Genomic DNA, 20,373 nt, shown 5'->3' with positions numbered 1-20,373 from the left:
TCATCTAGGCTGACTCCTGCCCAGGCCACAGATTCTCACCCATCCACTCCTGTAACAAACCCCTAAGCTATATCTGAGTTATTGAAATCCTCAAATTGTGGTTTGAAGACCTCAAGCTGCAGAGAATCCTCCAGCAAGTGACCTGTGCCCCATGCTGCAGAGGAAGGCGAAAAACCTCCAGGGCCTCTGCCAATCTGCCCTGGAGGAAGATTCCTTCCCAACCCCAAATATGGCGATCAGTTAAACCCTGAGCATGTGGGCAAGACTCACCAGCCAGCACCCAGGAAAGAATTCTCTGTAGTAACTCAGATCCCACTCCATGGGACATCCCATCACAGACCACTGGGCATACTTACCTGCTGATAATCAAAGATCAGTTGCCAAAATTAGGCCATACCATCCCCTCCATAAACATATCAAGCTTAGTCTTAAAGTCAGATATGTCTTTTGCCCCCACTATTCCCCTTGGAAGGCTGTTCCAGAATGTGGGGGTCACATGCTCTTTTGTTTGTGGTATGAGCACTTGTAATGAAAACTTCCTGTTTTCCCTAGGTGACCCTATGTGATATCAATCTCCTAAGGGTAAGAAAGGTGGCAAGGGAGCAGATGCTGTAGGTGTCTAGGTACAGACATGGTCCTTCTGCTGCTATGCTGTGTACCACAGTGATGCCAGCAGAATTAATACTGGAGTGGTGTGGGAAAGTGTCCTACCATAGTGGAAGAAATAAGGCAGCCTTCCCCTGAAACCTTCTGCAAAGGATTACAGAGTACCTCCATGAAAGTTTCCTAGTGATTTCCATGGAGGTTTCCTGGGCTATCCCTATGCACGTAAATGGTCTTTTCCAGGGGGCACCCTCCACCTAGCTGGAGCGGTCACTGGGAAGTAGATACCAATTGTACCTCATTCTTCATATTAAACATAAAATATAAGAGCATGTAACTCCTGTAGTTTAACTGGAATTGCAGAGGTGCCTTCACCAGCATCATGCTTGGCCACCATGCTATCCTGTGACCGGCTGGGTTCCGGGGTTAGAAATAGATCCTGGCTCTCAGGAAGAATGGATTCATCACTCGCCTGTCTCCCATTCTCCTCCTCCTCTCCCTTGTCTACAATGTCTTCCTCATTGTTGCCTGAGATGGCCAGGAACTCAGACTCCTAGGAGGTATACACATTGTGTTTGGGGGTAGTGGTGAGGTTGTCGCCGAAAATCACATGCAGTTCATTGTAGAAGCAGCATGTCTGTTTGCGTCCCTTGTCTTCTGGTATGCCTGCTGATGATCTTTGATTTTCAAGCGGCACTGCTACATGTCTCTGGTATAGCTTTTGTGACCCAGGCCCCGCACAATCTTTTAATAGATGTCTGTGTTTCTTTGGCTGGATCAGAGCTGAGCCTGCATAGCCTCTTCTCCCCACAGACCAATAAGATCTACCACCTCCTATGTACTCCAGGCTGGAGTGTGTTTGGGATATTGAGTTTCCACGATAGCTGAGCTGGCGAGCTCTCTAGGCTGATCAAATAGGAAATGAGAATTTCCTAGGAGGCCAATTCAGTTGACTTATACAATACTGCATCTAGACTGCCTCAATGTCGACCCATCAACATTGAATTAAGCGCTGTCTCTCTCACAGAGGTGGAGTAATTAAGTTGATGTTACAGGTGAGTTAGGTTGGTGGAAGGAAGCTGGTAGTGTAGACACATACGTTATTAGGTTGAGGTAAGGCAGTTTCCTTTGACCTAAGCTTGTAGCGACATGGGGAAAGTTCAGGTTAATTTGCTTTCTTCTGGGTGGTAGAAAGCTTTTGAAATTTTTTATTATTGCTGCTATTTTTGTCTTAATTAAAAACACAATCCAATTGCCTTGTATCCAAGGGTGCTTAGAGTCTGGGGTAGAATTTTTTTTTTTTTAATAATTTGAAATAAAAATTGTGTGTGCCCCTTTCTGTGCACAGGATATGGCTGTATAAAGTCTGGAGTTTGCACAGCCACTGTCTGATTAAGGATATATTTGTAGATTCTAGGTCCAGAAGGGACCATTGTGATCATTTAGTTTGACTTCCTATAAGGCATATATTTGTATTTGTAGTCAGTGTTGACATAAAACTTCTATGAATGATGAGGTTGTCTGCCTCCCCGGCCTTCCATCTGTGTCCTGGACACTTCCACAGTGGTAGAGTTACAGTTGTTTGAGTGCCTTAACTGTGCATTTTCTTACATTCAAATGTTTGGACTTTTAAGTTTCTTATCTCTGAATTTCCTGGATTTGTAATGCTTGTTCTTTAAATCTAGACAAACAAAGATTTGTTCTGTTTTACTGGTTTGGGATACCATTCAGGATTCTTGCCAAACAGAACTTTTATGAATCTTTAACCAGTATTATTTAGTAGTTAGTAAGGTTTTGTTTTGTTTTTTTAATTGCTACAAGTTTGAATGATCCTGTTTAGTAACTGGTTAAGTTAAGCTAATGTACTCGATTTTTTTTGCCTCTGTCTTCACGGAAAAGATCAGCTCCCATACTGCTGCACTGGGCAGCACAGTAGGGGGAGAAGGTGACCAGCCCTCTGTGGACAAAGACATGGTTTGAGACTATTTAGAAAAAACTGGATGAGCACAAGTCCATGGGGCCGGATGCGCTGCATCCAAGGGTGCTAAAGGAGTTGGCGGATGTGATTGCAGAGCCATTGGCCATTATCTTTGAAAACTCATGGGTATTGGGGGAGGTCCCGGATGACTGGAAGAAGACTAATGTGGTGCCGATCTTTATAAAAGGGAAGAAGGAGGATCCAGGGAAATACAGGCCAGTCAGCCTCACCTCAGTCCTGGGAAAAATCATGGAGCAGGTCCTCAAGGAATCAATTCTGAAGCCCTTAGAGGAGAGGAAAGTGATCAGGAACAGTCAGCATGGATTCACCAAGGGCAAGTCATGCCTGACTAACCTAATTGCCTTCTATGAGGAGATAACTGGGTCTGTGGATGAGGGGAAAGCAGTAGAAATGTTATTCCTTGACTTTAACAAAGCGTTTGATACAGTCTCCCACAGTATTCTTGCCAGCAAGTTAAAGTAGTATGGGCTGGATGAATGGACTATAAGGTGGATAGAAAGCTGGCTAGATTGTCGGTCTCAGCAGGTAGTGATCAATGGCTCCATGCCTAGTTTGCGGCCGATATCATACAGAGTGCCCCCAGGGTCGGTCCCGGGGCCGGTTTTGTTCAATATCTTCATTAATGATCTGGAGGATGGCGTGGACTGCACTCTCAGCAAGTTTGCAGATGACACTAAACTGGGAGGAGTGGTAGATACGCTGGAGGGTAGGGATAGGATACAGAGGGACCTAGACAAATTAGAGGAATGGGCCGAAAGAAACCTGATGAGGTTCAACAAGGACAAGTGCAGAGTCCTGCACTTAGGACGGAAGAATCCCATTCACTGTTACAGACTAGGGACCGAATGGCTGGGAAGCAGTTCTGCAGAAAAGGACCTAGTGGTTACAGTGGACAAGAAGCTGGATATGAGTCAACAGTGTGCCCTTGTTGCCAAGAAGGGTGATGGCATTTTGGGCTGTATAAGTAGGATCATTGCCAGCAGATTGAGGGATGTGATCATTCCCCTCTATTTGACATTGATGAGGCCTCATCTGGAGAACTGTGTCAAGTTTTGGTCCCCACACTACAAGAAGGATGTGGAAAAATTGGAAAGAGTCCAGCGGAGGGCAGGAAAAATTATTAGGGGGCTTGAGCACGTGACTTATGAGGAGAGTCTCTGAAGGAACTGGGATTGTTTAGTCTGCAGAAGAGGAGAATGAGGGGGGATTTGATAGCTGCTTTCAAGTACCTGAAAGAGGATGGATCTAGACTGTTCTCAGTAGTACCTGATGACAGAACAAGGAGTAATGGTCTCAAGTTGCAGTGGGGGAGGTTTAGGTTGGATATTAGGAAAAACTTTTTCACTGGGAGGGTGGTGAAGCACTGGAATGGGTTACCTAGGGAGGTGGTGGAATCTCCTTCTTTAGAGGTTTTTAAGGTCAGGCTTGACAGAGCCCTGGCTGGAATGATTTAGTTGGGAATTGGTCCTGTTTTGAACAGGGGGTTGGACTAGATGACCTCTGAGGTCCCTTCCAACCCTGATATTCTATGGTTAAATGGGTTAATAATAGGATTACCAGATGTCCCATTTTTAAAGGGACAGTCCTGGTTTTGGGGACTTTTTCTTATATAGGCACCTATTACCCCCTACCTCCTGTCCCGGTTTTTCACAGTTGCTATCTGGTAACCCTAGTTAATAAATGTTGATTACTTAAGTGAAATTATATGCAATACAGATCATGAGGCAGACATTAAATAATTTCCCTGTGAGAACTAACACTTTTCCAACATCTCCATGAATATTGACAAGCCATTAAAATCCTTGAGGTAGCTGACATTTTACAGCTCCTTTCCTTAGAGAATCTGGTCTTCACAGTGTTTCATTAACAGTTGAACTGAAAATATATTTTGCTTCTTTATAGTAATTTTATTTGCGTGTGAGAAATTAGAGAATGAATGGATGCTAATTCTAGAATTGCAGCAATAGTCAACCCATTTATAGCAACTGGTTTTGTACATTTTATAGCCAAGACACACCCCCAATCTCTACTAGCAAATGCTAGTATCCATAAGTGGGGTAAACCTGTAAAAAGAAGAAAGGAAATTTAAAAGGACAGCTTGCTGCATTACCCACCTTTTTTTTATTTAAGTTTTGAGAAGGATTTTAACTTCTGTGTTTATTGAGCATGCATAGTACAGTACTTGAATAGTCCAAAATATAAAGAATTCCTAATTACTTATAAATTATAACAAGACTGTAATAGCAGAACAAAAGTAACCAAAGATTTAAATGATTGAAAATGGTTTTGAAGAAGTGAAATAGTAATACATGTTTTCATATTGTTAGGTCTAAAGGTGGAGATAACACACTGTGGGCAAATGAAGAGAAAATACCGAGTGTGCAATGTCACCAGACGGCCAGCAAGTCACCAAACGTAAAATATGTTTGTTTTTTCTTTTGCTCATATACTATTTTAAAGAATATCTTTAAATTTTTGGCTGTCTGGTCCAGTTCTTCTCATGGAAAGCTATCAATCTGCCTTACTGCCGTATACCAGCATAGGAAGCTGTCACAGTATAACGATACTTTCAGTTGTCACATGTCTCAAGCACTGAAAAATAAACTATACTAAAAATAGACATCAAACTAATCTCTCCCTTTTCTGTTTTTTAATTATATTTTTAATAATAAGCTGAACTTTTGTGGTATCTCAGTTACCTTCTTCAGTCTGGTCCCACTGGCTGTTCACATCTAAATTTTTTCTTTCCCCTCTTTTGGATTTCCCCACTTGTGCAGGAATAGAAAACCAATTGATGACATTGACTTTTGTAATAATTGGCTAGTAAGAAAGTGTTATTCTTTTTTGTAGGCTGAATGTTACCTCTGCAACATATGGGTCCAATTTTCTTTTCATTTACACTGGTATTATTACAGCTGATTTACATACGTATAAGTGAGAATTACACTCTTGTCTCTAACAGCCAAAAAATTTGCAAGCTGTTCTTCTGAACTTTGGTTCTTCTCATGGCACTAATATTTATCAATTTGCTCCTCTTTTATTTTTGGAATTCTTTATTTAAAAGTCTTGTTAGTAACTTCAAAATATGCATATATGTTGCAGCCATGTGGTATTAAAAGAAATGCAAAGAATGAGGCTGCAATCAGCATTTTTTTTTCTATAAGACACCTGAACAATATCAACAGCTACTGATAGTTAACTGTTCTGTTGTTGAGCTTCTTCCTATTTTTTCAGTGGTAATAAAACGTTATAAGTGATATATATACACTTTTTTTTTCGTTTTAGGGCAACATGGTCTTAAAGCTTTGTCAGGATTCCACTAATTTATATTAATATCTTAAATTAGTGAAGTAGAATTAAGTTGCATTTGATCTGTTTATATCTCAACACTAAAATGCCTATAATATTTTACTTCTGACAGACCCTCACTTGAACTGTTCCTAGGAGATGTAGTTCAATCTCTTGGTGTTGGGCGGGTTACATGTGAAACGTTTCACATATGAGAGAGACTTATACCACCGTTGTCTTCTATGTATTTTGTTTAACAGTATATAGGTTTATGAAGAGCTGTTTGTTCTGACTGACTTGCCATTAACACCTCCAGTACTACATCTTATTGTAGATCCGTTATTTCCCATGGCATTGGAATGAAGATATGCACTATTACAGTGATTGTCAGTCAGGGCGTTCAGATGGCCATTTTCTGGATGTTTGCTTTAGATCTTAAGGGATCCAGGCAATAAAAGCATTGCACTCTGTTTTTGTTCCAAGAAAAGATTGTAGGTGTAGACTACTCCCTAAGATACAGTTTTTTATTACAGGTCAGTGGTTGGTCCCGACCCCATTTTAATAGGGTCACTGGGGCTGGCTTAGACTTGCTGTGGCTCATGGCTCAAGCCCACTGGGCAGTGCGACTCAAGTTACAGGCCCCCTGGCTGGGGCTGAAGCCCTTGGGCTTTGGCTTTGACCCCTTCCGCACTCATGGCAGTGGGGCTCTAGCTTTGGCCTTGGTCCCCCCACACCCGGGGCAGTGGGACTCGAGCAGGCTTAGGCTTCAGTCACCACTCCTGGGGTCGTGTAGTAATTTTTGTTGTCAGAAGGGGGTCGCAATGCAATGAAGTTTGAGAACCTCTGTTACAGGTGTTTAACTCTCTGTAGATTTCTCTCTCCTGAAAAGTGAAAATGTAGGAAGGTTTGCCCCACTCCATTACAGAGGATAATGTACACCTCTACCTCGATATAATGCTGTCCTCTAAGCTAAAAAATCTTACCGTGCTATAGGTGAAACCGCTTTACATCAAACTTGCTTTGTTCCACCGGAGTGCGCAACCCCGACCCCCCGGAGCACTGCTTTACTGCGTTATAGCCTAATTCATGTTATATTGGGTCGCGTTATATCGAAATAGAGGTGTATTGTTTTTTCTCTCTCTCTCTCTCTCTCTCTCTGCCCCGCACGATACACACATGCTTTCATGGGGCCTTTCATTGTGCTAAAATACATTAGGAGAAAGTTTGGGAAAGTATTGTTAGTAAAATGGTTGGTTTTCACATTTGGTTTCCTATAGATTCCCACTTCAGCAGGAGAGTGGACAAACAGTTGAATGCACTGTAGCTCAATATTTTAAGGACAGGCACAAGTTGGTTCTACGCTATCCTCATCTTCCATGTTTACAAGTTGGACAGGAGCAGAAACATACATACCTTCCTCTTGAGGCAAGTAAACTCATCAAAATACTATATTCTTGGAAAGAAAAAAAAAACCCACAAGCTAAGTGTTTAGGTTTTCTCTTACAGCTATCTTACTGCTTAGGGAATCATTGCATGACAAAATATAGAAAAGTATAACAGATATTTTCTGAAATTTTAACTTAATTTTTATGGGGTTTCCTTAGGTGTGCAACATAGTGGCAGGACAGAGGTGTATAAAGAAACTGACTGACAATCAAACTTCCACTATGATACGGGCAACTGCCAGATCAGCACCTGACCGTCAAGAAGAGATTAGCAAATTGGTGAGTGCTGTGTTTATCTGTGGAGGGAACAGAGGTATAGCATGGAACAAAGCTTTTCTCTTGAAGTTAATGAGAACTACTATCTAGTGCTTATTACAGGTAATAAACACAGTTTGTAATAAACTATAGAACACTTTCTCATGTCGTCAGTTAATGAGACACTTAAAAATATTTATAACATTCTCAATTTTCAAGAGTCATCTAAATTTTCAATTTTAGGTGCCCTGTTTCAGATATCCAGGATCAAATTTTAAGTAGTACTGAGCACCATACCTACAAGTGGAGTTATAATGGGAGCTGTGAATTCTTGGCATAACCAAAATTCAGGTCCCAGGTGACCAAGGTGGGCACTAAAATTAGAAAATACTTTTGAAAATGAGGGTCACTTGTGTAAAAAGGACTTTGTTTTGCCACTAGAAATATTAATTTCTTTTCTCTTTTTAGATGCGAAGTGCAAGTTTTAATACTGATCCTTATGTTCGTGAATTTGGAATAATGGTCAAAGATGAAATGACTGATGTGACTGGGAGAGTCCTACAACCTCCCTCAATCCTGTATGGAGGCAGAGTATGTAAACCAAGATGCTGCAGTATCTAGGATGATTGCTTTGTAGTAGTTGACAACTTCTTTAATATGATTGCTTCAATTCAGCCCTGATGTAACTCCATTGGGAGCCCCCATAATACTTAGCACTTCCATAACTTTTTTGTCATTGTCAAGTCACTTTACATACATGAACTAATTTAAGCCTTTATAACAATGCTGTGAGGTAGATGTGGAAATATTATCCCTATGGTACAGATGTGGAAACTAAGGCAGGAAAGTTAAGGCCCAACTTTTTTAGAAGTGCCCTCTAATTTGGGGTTCTTCTGTTATTGAGTACCTAACTTAGGACACCCAAGGTCTCATTTTCAGATATACTAAACTCCCAAAGCTCTATTTGACTTGAGGAAAACTCTACCTGGAGTTGTGACTGTTCAACAGCTCTGAAATTTATTATATTGTACTAGCACCAAAAAGGCACCGATCAGTAATCTGTGGCCCTTGATCTCATTCTTCCTGCCCCCTACTGCTTCAGCCCCAACTAGCTGGAGGGGTCGGGGGGGGGGAAAGGGGTTGGAGAGCGAGCCCGCCCCACACTCACCCAGCAGCTCCTGGCCCCCCATTTCAGGCATTGCAACCGGGCACACTGAATCACTTGAATTTGGCCCAGCATCCCCTCCATCACAACAAAATTTGAGTGAGGTGCACCATGTTGCAACATCACTTGGTTTGGGCATCCTGGGCAAACTTCCTCTTTTGCCTAACTACTCCCCCATCCCCTACATGCCAGACAGCCCTGACAGCAGAATTCTTTGAGGGTATGTCTAAGGCAAGGGGTGATATGGGGGGCAGTGACAGGTGACCAAGCTAGATCCTTCCCTCAACCCACTGGTGGGCAGGACCCACAGTTTGGGATATAGAGGGTGGTCTGTGATGTCACAAGGGGTAATGAAGGTACTCAAATACCATGCTGGTGGATGCAGTATAAGAACCTAAATAAAACAGAGTAAAAACTAGAGTTTGGGGCTTTGAGAGGGTCTGGAGTGGATGTATAGGTTGCTCCTTTGCTCACATTATTCCTGCAACTGCCTGTATGCCTACCCTTGTTATTGAAGTGTTTGTCCTACAATTTCAGTGAGGGCCATAATTTGAGGACATATCTTGATCTTCCAGTTTATCATGGGTTTTCATGAAACCTTGCAGTACAATTTTAAATTAAAACAAAACATCATGAAGAATGCATTTTCAGTCAAAGGTATGAGAGAAAGCTTCACACTTCTAGTATCCATACCAATTAAGATAATTCCCATCCTGAGACTGAGTTCAGTCTTCATCTTCTGTTGCCTATATAACTAGTGATCTTCTAGCCATATATATTCTACTGATTTTTATTGTAACAAATAAAGGGATTTGTATTTTTTTTAAAAAGCATTCAAAAATTGAATAATCTGTATTGTCTCTTCCTAAATTTCACAAATTATCAGATTCACGTACTTGAACATAAGTTACTGTAGTGATAGGAAGGATAGTGATCTGCGTAACAACTGAATTAATATTTAATCTACTGACACAGACTTGAGACTATAGAATAGACTAGTCTTATAGTGAAGCAGGGGTTTGGGGATTTTTTTGGAAGTATTACCCATTTACCACTTCCTCTCTTTCTAGAATAAAGCAATTGCTACACCAGTTCAAGGGGTTTGGGATATGAGGAATAAACAGTTTCACACTGGAATTGAAATTAAGGTCTGGGCAATTGCCTGCTTTGCTCCCCAGCGACAGTGCACTGAAGTTCATCTTAAGTAAGTATGGTTTTCTTTTCTAGAAAGATTTTTGGTTACTTACTGGTTTTGAAAAAAGTGGATTGTGTGGCACTATTGTACATTATGCTTTTTTTTCAGTAATATTCTAAATGGTCTATTTAAAAAAAAATAAATCTTTTCCCTTTGTTATATCTCTGCTTTAGAAGCTGTAAACTATTGATTGTGTTTTCCCTGTCACAATCATTGAATGCTGTGTTTTGAATGGTGTACAAGCCAGTATGTCTCTCATTTGTTTTTCTGTGTGCTAGTATCATAAAATCCTCAATATCAAAAGCAATGTGCACAGCACTGGATATGGCAAGGTGCCTGCTATCGATAGGGGTTTCCAACAAATGGAGCTGAGCAAGGAAGAAAGAAGGCACTTGAAGCAAAGAAAAATGTCTACTGCTGAACACTTTTCATCATTGAAACGTCGAATGTACATGTGTTTCTATGTTATAGCTCTATAAACTATTTTAATCTGAAAAATCTATATCTGCATTGGACCTATTTAAAGGGACGTTGTCAACTTAAAAATCAAATTTATTCATAAAGCTTTCTACTCACTATTGTTACAACACCCAAAATTGAAAGATTAGAGGAAATATTTTTTCAGTTAGTTTACTGAAAAGTTCACTGCAAAGAAGAGCTTGAGTGTCACCTCCTGCAAAACAAACTCAAGCTCGTGGATTTCCCAAAATATCTCAGAGTTGTTCTGGATTGGTGGTATGTGAGGCTACTACACCTGACGGATACTGCTGCCAAAATAAAGACTAGGAACAATATAGTCCACAAACTATTGGGGACCTGTTGGGGAACAAATACTCACACCTTGTAGACAGCCACTTTTTCCCTTGTTGTCTCAGCAGCTGAATATTGCCTGTCAGCATGGTAGTGTACATATAAAACTTGTCAGTGTGCAACTGAATACTGTGAGAATTGTCACAGGAGTGCTGAAGTCAACAGCAACAATCTGGCTCTCTGCCCTCATGCATATCTTACCACTATCCCCCCAAAGAGAAGCTGCAATAATATGTGACTATGACCGCACAATAATGAATCCAGACTTGTCCATCTACAAACGTCTTCAGTGCACCAAGTCCAGGAACCCTTTCTGGTTAGCTGCCGAAGCTATCAAAACCTCAGGACTGTCATCAAAAGACAAGCAGCGAAGAATGTGGGTAAACATAAGGGTCAAGAATCAAAACCTGAACATGGATCCTGCAGACCAACCACCTGGTTTCACTATCCCATGTGAGATGGATCACAGAGAACTGTACCAGAAGCTCATATGGGTGTGGCAGTTATCTCCTACACACTTGGAAAATGGAGGACAGCCCATATCTGAATGTGAAGAAGCCATCCAAACAATGAAACATACAGTGAACTGCAGCCCTCTGAAGATCCTTCTCTGTGAGGTCAGCCTTGATTCATTCTGCGTCACTGGAAGCTATACAATAGATGACAGACTTGAACATTAACCTTTAATGTTACTTTTTTCAGTTACGAAATGAAAAACATTAGTTAGTTTGTGCATTTGAGTGCCTTGTATATTGTCAGTTTCCTTTTTTGTATATGTGTGTCTTGTACAGCAACTAGGAAGAAAAACTGTTACAAATAACACCTAAGATTACTAGCCCAAAAAATTATTTAAAAAAAAAATTCTCTTTGGTTTTGCTTACTTTGTATTTTTGACAGAACTATGAAACTGACTATACACACTTTCTTAGCTGATGGGCAGGTATAGCCCTCATGTGCTGCTCTGTTGGAGGAGCTTGCTGGAATGCTCTTTGACAGGTCCTGTAAGAAGGTGATTACCAGCAGCGCAGCAAGCAGAGCTGCTGCTGTTTTTGACTTTTAAGTCAGGAAGACATCTCATTTTGTTTGGGGGTCTCCTCTGAGCTGGGGAGAAGCTGTTGTCAGAGGCGATCATGAAACGAAAATTATTTCAGACTCCCCAACCCCTTGCACAGGGCTAGGGGGACGGGGGTGAGGCAGAAGGAAGGGGTTCTTTGCTCCCTGATTTCCTCTGTCGGTCTTCTCTGAAATTCAGATGTTGGCAGTGCGGGGAGAGGGAATAGCGTTCCCTCAGTGCTACTGTTTCTGTTGAGGAGGGAGACTGGCTGGTAGAAGTGTAGCTTGTTTTTGGGTGTAACAAGCATTAGGCTGGAGTCTTCAAGATCTTGAACTTGACTAATTTCAACTAAATCTGGTTGACAAGTTTCCCTTTAAGATAAGGGAAACTCTTTGATGCTAGGAATTTAGCATTAGTTCTGGAGACTCGCTTTTTGGAGGATGATAGTATTAATAAAAATAAATTGGCATTTATCTATTTGACTACATATGATAATTGAAGTCCACACAAAACCACTGTGGAGTCAGAGTATCTTAATTCCACTTTACAGATGGGGAAATTAAAGCAGAGAGGTTGTAACTTGCTAGAAGCCAAAAGTGGGGAGTCTGTTTCAGAACTAGGATTAGAACCAGGCTTTCAGACCTGTGCTTAGACCACTGCACCAGGACTCTTGGGTTTAGGTCAGAAAACTAAATATTGGGGTTCTATAAGTAAACCAACACTGAAATTGACTTTGTTTACCTGTGTAGAATTAACTAATTTAGCTCAGTCCAATAGGAAATGCCCTCCAGACACTGTTGTCACAAAGAAATTTTAAAGAGAGATAATTTCTGCCATTATGGTGTGATTTATATACATGTAGCCCGATACCCGCTGTGTTATTGTAGTGAATTAGAGTGCTAGTGCATATTGAAGCTTCTGACATTGGGGAGCATTGAAAGAGTTTCTCTCCTTGTTCCTTCTCCCCTTTGTCCCTCCATTAACAGCTAAATGATATTTGGTTCATTTGAAAAAATGTACACATACTGGGTCAGATTCTGTTCTTATGCCAGTGCAGCCTCATCAAAGTCAACAGCATTGTACCAGTATAACTGAGAACCGAATGTTTCATTCTTTCTTCATAGTAATCTAATGTATCTGCATTCTATAGGTCCTTCACAGAACAACTGAGGAAGATATCAAGAGATGCAGGAATGCCAATCCAGGGGCAGCCATGTTTCTGTAAATATGCCCAGGGTGCAGATAGTGTGGAACCTATGTTCAGACATCTAAAGAACACTTATGCTGGGCTACAGCTTGTGGTAGTCATTCTGCCAGGGAAGACTCCAGTTTATGGTCAGTGCATATTGATCATGATATGGAAGGTGGAGGTTTTTTGAATCACCACTATGTATGTTGTATGAAGAATTACATCACCAAAAACTTCTTTCAAAGCAATTAGATAAAATTCCACAAAGAAATAGTAGGAGTCATATATTTTCTTTCCTTCCTTAAAAGGTGCTGCCCCCTTCTCCACTTCTTAGTTCTCAACCATCTCTTTTTATTTATTTTTATTTCCCTCTTCTCCTCTTATCCTTTTTCTCCCACGCTACCAGTGAGACATACAGTATAAGCTAGAAACTTGAGCTCATGGCCACCTCTGAAGGCCAAGTTTTCTCTACTTTTTAAATTTAATTAAAGATACAACCATTGTAATCTCTGGGTCCACCTGCAATCAGCGGAAAGTCACAAGTAACAAAGAAAATTGACAGAAATCAACTCAAAAATTGCATGCACCTCCATCAAAAAACTCCACCTACTCCAGCCACCAACCTCTGGCAAAAAGCTAAATGAAAGCGTGAGCTTTCTGATAAATTCAGCCTTTGTCATATTGACAAGTGGATTCCAGAGTTGACTCTACCCTTTTTCCAAGCCCTTCACTCCAGCGCATTAAAATCTAGAGACTTGATGATGATGTCGTCCCAGGTGATGACTTTTGGGATTGTGCATGGGAAAAGAAGGAGTTCTTAAGATCAAGACACAGACCAGTAGGACTTTGTAGGTTAAAACTCAGCACTTTGAATTGCACTTGGAAGCAAAATGGTAACCAGTGCCGGTTACAAATACAGGTATACAAGTATAATATATACTTCAAATAAGCAGGTGTATTCTCAGATTTACCTAATCCGCCTACCCATGTGATGTTTCCATCACTTTCAGTGGATCTGCCTCTTCTTCTTTTTAGCAAAACTCTTCCATAGCCATCTCTTTTCCTCATTTCACACCTTTTTAGGGCAGTCTCATCCACTATTACATGGCTTCAAGTACTTTGTCTAGTCTGATGACTCACAAATCTACCAAGCCGTTTGTTTCCCTGCATCCAGTCCAACATCTCTGTCACTTAAGTGTAACGTGGCAAAAACTAAGCCCCTTATCTTCCCTTGGTTCGAAGACTGATGAGAAATTAACCCAGGGTGGATTAATATAGAGGATAGGTGAGTGATGCAAAAAGAAATATGAGCTAATAAGGAGGAAGGGGCAAAACCATCAAATTTTTCTTGAGCCTTCCAGAGGAAGCTGCCTATTTCAAATTTGTGTGTCATTGTTTTGGGATAAGAATTTAAACTTTGAACGCATAAACAAAAATGTGAGCTTCTTTGTTGGCTGATTGAAGAGGACTCCACTTCCCATACTGCAGGGGCTAGGAGAGGGTAAATACTGTTCTATCAGTATCCATCCCTTTTCCCAATCATTATCCTCACTCCTAATCCTCTCTCCCTATCCTCATTTTCTCACTTCCTGTCCCATCCAGTTTTCTGCTGCACCCATGTTCTCTCTACATCCTGCTGCATAGTCTCTTATTCCCGCTCCCTTCTGTCTCCTACCTGCATCCCACTATCCAACATTTCCCTGCATGCACAACCCTAATTTTCCTCTCCTGTATTCATCTGCCCAGTATAGTCCCCCTTTCTGTCCCCTGAAAGCATAGCCCGAATCCCATCTTCCCTGAGGGCAGCTTGGCTTCATTCCCATTGTTCTCAATGGGAGACGTTAACCATTTTGGTAGAGGGCAATTCTTTGTGAACTTCTTTAGGGAAGATTTTATCTGTCAGTCTCTACTGAATGATTCATTTCAGTTATGCAGAATAATGGCAAAAAACGCACGCAGCAGAGAAAACTGACAAAAGTCAACTCAAAAATTGTATGCAGCTCCTCCAAAAAACTCCATCTACTCCAGCCACCAACCTCTGGCAAAAACCTAAAAATGATCCTAAAAATTTCTCTTAAACCAGGGGTCTCAAACTCAATTTATCTTAGGGCCAGTGCCAGTCCTCAAATCCTCCCAGTGGCCATTAATGTCACTGAAGATGGTGTTCACCCCACCTCCCAGCAGGGCCACCCAGAAGATTCAGGGGGCCTGGAGCAAAGCAATTTCAGGGGCCCCTTCCATAAGAAAAAGTTGCAATGCTATAGAGTAGAATACTATATTCTCGTGGGGGCCCCTGCAGGGCCTGGGGCAAATTGTCCCACTTGCCGCCCCCGCCCCGCCTCCCAGTCTCACCACCCTTTTCCCTTGCTCCCTTGGCCTCATGCCACCCCAGCTGACTCTGCCCAGTGACTAGTGACGCTGCCTCCATAGCTGACTCTGCCTGGCAACTAATGATGCTGCCCCCATGGCTGACTCTGCCCGCTGACTAGTGATTGTATGTCTGTCCCTCTCTCCCAGCCAATCGGAGCTGCAAGGGGCAGCGCTTGCAGCGGACAGCCGGCAACATGGCTGCATGGGTCTCTTCTCTGCAGCTCCGCCAGCAACAGTAGGGATAGGGAACTGCTTGCGGGGAGCAGAGCCGCCGAAGGTGAATGACTCGGTGCTGAGTGCAGCCCCTGGGAGGATCCCAGGAACAGCAGGATGGAGCAACATTGGGGGAGGGGCATGTGAATCTCTCCTACCCACTCCCACCCCCCTTCAGCTGGCAGCCATGAGGGCCGGATGAAAGAACTTTTAAAAAAGTTTCCTCATGCCACATGCCCCACATGGGTGGGGAGGGATAGCTCAGTGGTTTGAGCATTGGACTGCTAAACCCAGGGTTGTGATTTCAGTCCTTGAGGAGGCCACTTAGGGATCTGAGGCAAAAATCAGTACTTGGCCCTGCTAGTGAAGGTAGGGGGCTGGACTCAATGACCTTTTGAGGTCACTTCCGGTTATAGGAGATTGGTATATCTCCAATTATTATTAAAGTGTGGAGGTTCTTGGGCCACAGATGGTCCGCAGGGCAAGACGTCGAGACCCCTGTCTTAAACTATCTTTTGTACTTGATTTGCTCAAGATTCACCTGTACCAGTTTCTGTGTAGATGCACAACATTGTTTTAAAGATATGTTGATAATAAAATATTAGAAACTGGATTTCAGCTAGAGCCTAATTTCAAACTCTTCATAGTAAATTATTACACAGAGTTAAACAAAAAGACTGCATAAAAAATTCAAAGGTCTACTAAATGAATGCTCTGAAATTTTACTGGAAAATTGAGTTACCTACATGTGGAACAAAATAAGAATTTATACCCTTAAGTCCACTTCAAAACACAGCCTTAGCCAGGAAGTTGCAACCAGTGCCCCCATAAACTGTTTTAAAATGTATGTAACAGTATTTAAAAAAAAAAAAGAAGGGAGGGGCAGTCGAAATGATAAATCTGCAATTATCGTTGTACATTTAGACTCCAGTAAAACTTGTATCTTTTCAGCAGAAGGACGGTAGTATAAACTCAGTAGCAGTGAGGAGAAAATAAAAGTTTAAACAGACGAATCAATAACATTCTATTAGAAAGTGATCATAGCTAAATGAATGCAATTTTTCTTATTTATTATTTAAGAATATCTGTATAGTTTTTGTTTTCCCTTGTGTCTTGGCAGCGGAAGTAAAGCGTGTTGGTGACACTGTGCTGGGGATGGCTACACAGTGTGTTCAGATGAAAAATGTGCAAAGAACAACACCACAAACTCTGTCCAATCTTTGTTTAAAGATCAATGTCAAATTAGGAGGAGTAAATAACATTTTACTGCCACAAGGAAGGTAAGTTGATTTTGAAGGGTTTTTTTGTTTTATTTCCATACGCTAAGGGAGAGATGAATCAGGTTAAAATAGTTTAGTCTTTTTTTTTAACCTGTTGCTAATATCACCTTAAAACTATTAAAAATTAATTTACTTTTTGTTAATCTATGATGCTTCACTCTGGTTTTATAATCAGTTTCTAGTCAATTTCACTTTCAGATTTTAATGTAATAGCACTCTGTTGCAACATTTGGATACTGCAAAGAAATACTTAATTTAAAAAAAAAATGTCCATTGGAGTCTGTCGGTTTATAAAGAAAAAATATGGCTGCTTTATTTAAAAATTTGAGCTTGCAATACTATTTCAGAGTTTTCACGTGAAATAAACCTTAACAGATCAGTTTACTTATGTATTTAATGACAAATAGAAATCATCTTGAAAATTAATATTCCCTTATTGACAGACTGATTGTAATCTGTGAAGTAAGCAACCATGATTATAAAGCCAGAAGGATCCATTGTGATTATCTCTAGGCTAAAATAGGCCACAACTCTTCCCTGAATTAATTCTTGTTTGAACTAGAACATATCTTTAAGGGTATAGGGTTGGGAGGCAAAGGATCTGGATTCTATTTCCTGCTCCCCCACTGACTCTCTGCATGTGATTACATGTATGATTTTGCTTAGTCATAACAGAAGCCATTACCCATACTCCAGTTGGAAGGTTCACAGAGAAATCCATTAAGTGTAGATAGGAGTCTTCCATTGTGAGTTAAGTGCTGCTGTCGATTTGGCGGGTATTCACTAGACCCGCTAAATCGACTGCCAGCGAATTGACCTCAGAGCGTTGATCCTAGCTATAGTGTAGACCTGCCCTTACCTCATACTCATAAAGATGAGGAGAGGTTCCACACATTGGATGCTAGAATGGATGGGACTAACCATTTAGGTTATCCTTCCAACTGTTCGTGGCAGTTGCAGACAGGATGAAAGGCTTTACGATCTTACCCCAAGGAATCTTGTTATGGATTTCCTCCTGTATATATTTGTGCTACAGTGGCCAATGTAAACTCCACCGATCAGCACATTCAACAAGATCACATGCAGCCTCTGCAGCCTTTCTGAGTTGGGTGCCTATACTGAACATTTTTAGAGCTGCAACTCGTCTTGAGTGCATACTTCTGCTTTTCACTATGCCATCTCCTGAAGTCTGGAGATGATGCCAGATTTGGACATATGGTCCTTGAAGCATTATTTACCTGCCTCCAGTCCCACCCCCAGATTGAACTGCCTGTGAATCACCTGAAGTGGAAAGGACATATGCACTCATTAGAAGAAAAAACTGTTATTAACTTGTTCTGTAATGGTAGTTCTTCGAGATGTGTGGCACATATCCAGTCCACAACCCACCCTCCTTCCCCTCTATATCAGCGTCTCTCTTATCAGAAGGAACTGCAGGGTACTGGGGCAGTTACACTCTTTTATGCCATCACACAGAAGCACAAGGTGGCAGAGAATGCATGTGACACCCCAAAGGGTACAGCTGACAGAAAAAATTTCTGACACTAGTGTAGTCAGCGCACACACACCTGAAGTGCAATGGACATGTGCACATTTTCTCCTCAAAAGTTTGGTTTTACCACTGGCAACATTTTAACTTCACTAAGTGACATGCTCTTTCTTCCCATGCAAACCCACCAACTTGAAACATTGACATGGTCAGGCATTTCTTCTGAAAGATGGACATGGAGTGTTTTTCACCTTTGAAATACTGAGAAACTTAATTTTGAAAATTAGCTGCCAAGTCTACACAATAGCTCTCCCCACTGTTCCCTCGCCTGATGAAAAACAAAAACTCCCTTTAAAATAGTGTCTTGCTGGGAGAGGAGGAGTTGAAATTTACAGTTTCTAGCCTAGTGTTTCAGTGAACTTCCTCTGTTGCTTCTTAGAATGTTAACTTTCAAACTGACTAGATTTAGCCAAAAACTCACAACACGATGGAGAGGTACTTCAGTAAAAGTTACTTTGAAGCATCCCTGAGAAATATCTAAAGCTCCGCGACTTTGTCCTCTTTTTGTAAAACAGACAGAAAAAGATTTAAAAAAAAAAGTATACTTAAAGTACGCATTGTGGAATTGAGCATGTTTTTTTTCAGATGCTATACATTGTAAGAAATGCAATTTACAACTTTGTTAGTTTCCCCATTAAAGTAGGATTGCAAGCTCTTTGTGCTTTCCTCGGTATGTGTGTGTTCCTCACCTAGCGCAATGGGACTCTGATCAGGACCTTTGATGCTGCTGCAATACAAACACTTCACAATTAGGTGTGAAAGGGAATAGTACTTGTCTGTGTCACAGGTGTGTTGAAGATTAATTAGTTAATGTTGGAAATGCTAGATATCACTTTCACTTTCTTTTCATTAGGCCTCCGGTATTTCAGCAGCCTGTCATATTCCTGGGTGCAGATGTAACTCATCCACCAGCTGGAGATGGAAAAAAGCCTTCCATTGCTGCAGTGAGTAAACGGTGGTAACCTGTCAGAGGGGGTTTTCTTTTGCTGTTTAAATTTAGTTGAGTTTCAGTTTGTTTTTAGAGGTTGTGAAGGATACTGTTACCTTACACTATGATATTAAATAGCTTTTTACTATATAGTCTAATGAAACTTCTTTTGGAGAGTTTATTGTAGTAATAATTACTCAGATATTTGTGAGGTAAAGCTGGTTTATACAATAACTCAAACATTGCACAAAAATGGAACTTTTGAAAGGTCTGAATGTAATGTCATAAAACATGGGTAGTAACCCCCCATATGTACATAATATAATACATATATTATAAATACATATATTATAATAGTACTGAGACACTCTACACAATGTATTTTGGAGACATTGTTGTACTTTTTGTGGTTCATTAGGAGGCTGTGGTGCATTGTCATGTAATGAACACAAACTATGCAATAACCCCCCAAAAATGCACTGGTAGTCCCGTGCTGAATAAAGTCTATAGAATGTTGGTGTAGTGAGCTCTCAATGATCATTCCAATGCATTCACACAAACTGCTGCATTAAGTGCTATCTGAATTTTGCAAGTGGTTTTCAAAGATAGTTAATACACTGGTTTAATCTAGTTTATAAGTGACAAAGATGTGGATAACAGTGAAGTCTGTATCCAAGAGGAATGATTGTTATTGGCCAGCTAAGTGTAGATGGGGTGGTAGCATTCCTCGCCACAAAGACCACCTGGGACTCTAGGAGCAGTTGGGGATCCAGGGCACCCTATGCTGTGAACCAGTTGTGAAAACATATTTTTCTAGTTAGTCTATGTTAAGATTGTGTTTTGAAAAACTGAAGGAATTTTTGAAGCCCAGGGTTCATAGATTTGTTTCACAAATAAAATATTAAATCTTCAGTTTTAGCATTATATATAATCATAGGTAGCCCAAAGCTCAATACTGAACACTTTTCCCATGCACGTAATAATTTTGACTGCATTTTCTCTTTTTTTCTTTATGCTCCGTTATAGATTG

At 40.9% G+C, this 20,373-nt stretch overlaps 1 protein-coding gene across 13 annotated transcripts in view; it reads left to right on the top strand.

Annotated features, from left to right (window-relative positions):
- AGO2 (argonaute RISC catalytic component 2) overlaps positions 1 to 20,373 on the top strand; it is a 139,622-nt gene that overhangs the window by 107,221 nt on the left and 12,028 nt on the right. For all 13 annotated transcript variants that reach the window (XM_030546406.1, XM_030546405.1, XM_030546408.1 and 10 more), the window contains 8 exons: positions 4,930 to 5,017; positions 7,168 to 7,315; positions 7,495 to 7,614; positions 8,059 to 8,181; positions 9,826 to 9,959; positions 12,965 to 13,149; positions 16,707 to 16,866; positions 19,269 to 19,359. In XM_030546406.1, coding sequence (XP_030402266.1) covers positions 4,930 to 5,017; positions 7,168 to 7,315; positions 7,495 to 7,614; positions 8,059 to 8,181; positions 9,826 to 9,959; positions 12,965 to 13,149; positions 16,707 to 16,866; positions 19,269 to 19,359 — 1,049 coding nt within the window. The remainder of the gene's footprint in view (positions 1 to 4,929; positions 5,018 to 7,167; positions 7,316 to 7,494; positions 7,615 to 8,058; positions 8,182 to 9,825; positions 9,960 to 12,964; positions 13,150 to 16,706; positions 16,867 to 19,268; positions 19,360 to 20,373) is intronic.

This window comes from Gopherus evgoodei, unplaced genomic scaffold (assembly GCF_007399415.2).
Source record: "Gopherus evgoodei ecotype Sinaloan lineage unplaced genomic scaffold, rGopEvg1_v1.p scaffold_44_arrow_ctg1, whole genome shotgun sequence".
Taxonomy (NCBI): Eukaryota; Metazoa; Chordata; order Testudines; family Testudinidae; genus Gopherus; species Gopherus evgoodei.
Note: the sequence above shows the minus strand (reverse complement) of the source record. Positions and strands in the feature narration are given on the sequence as shown.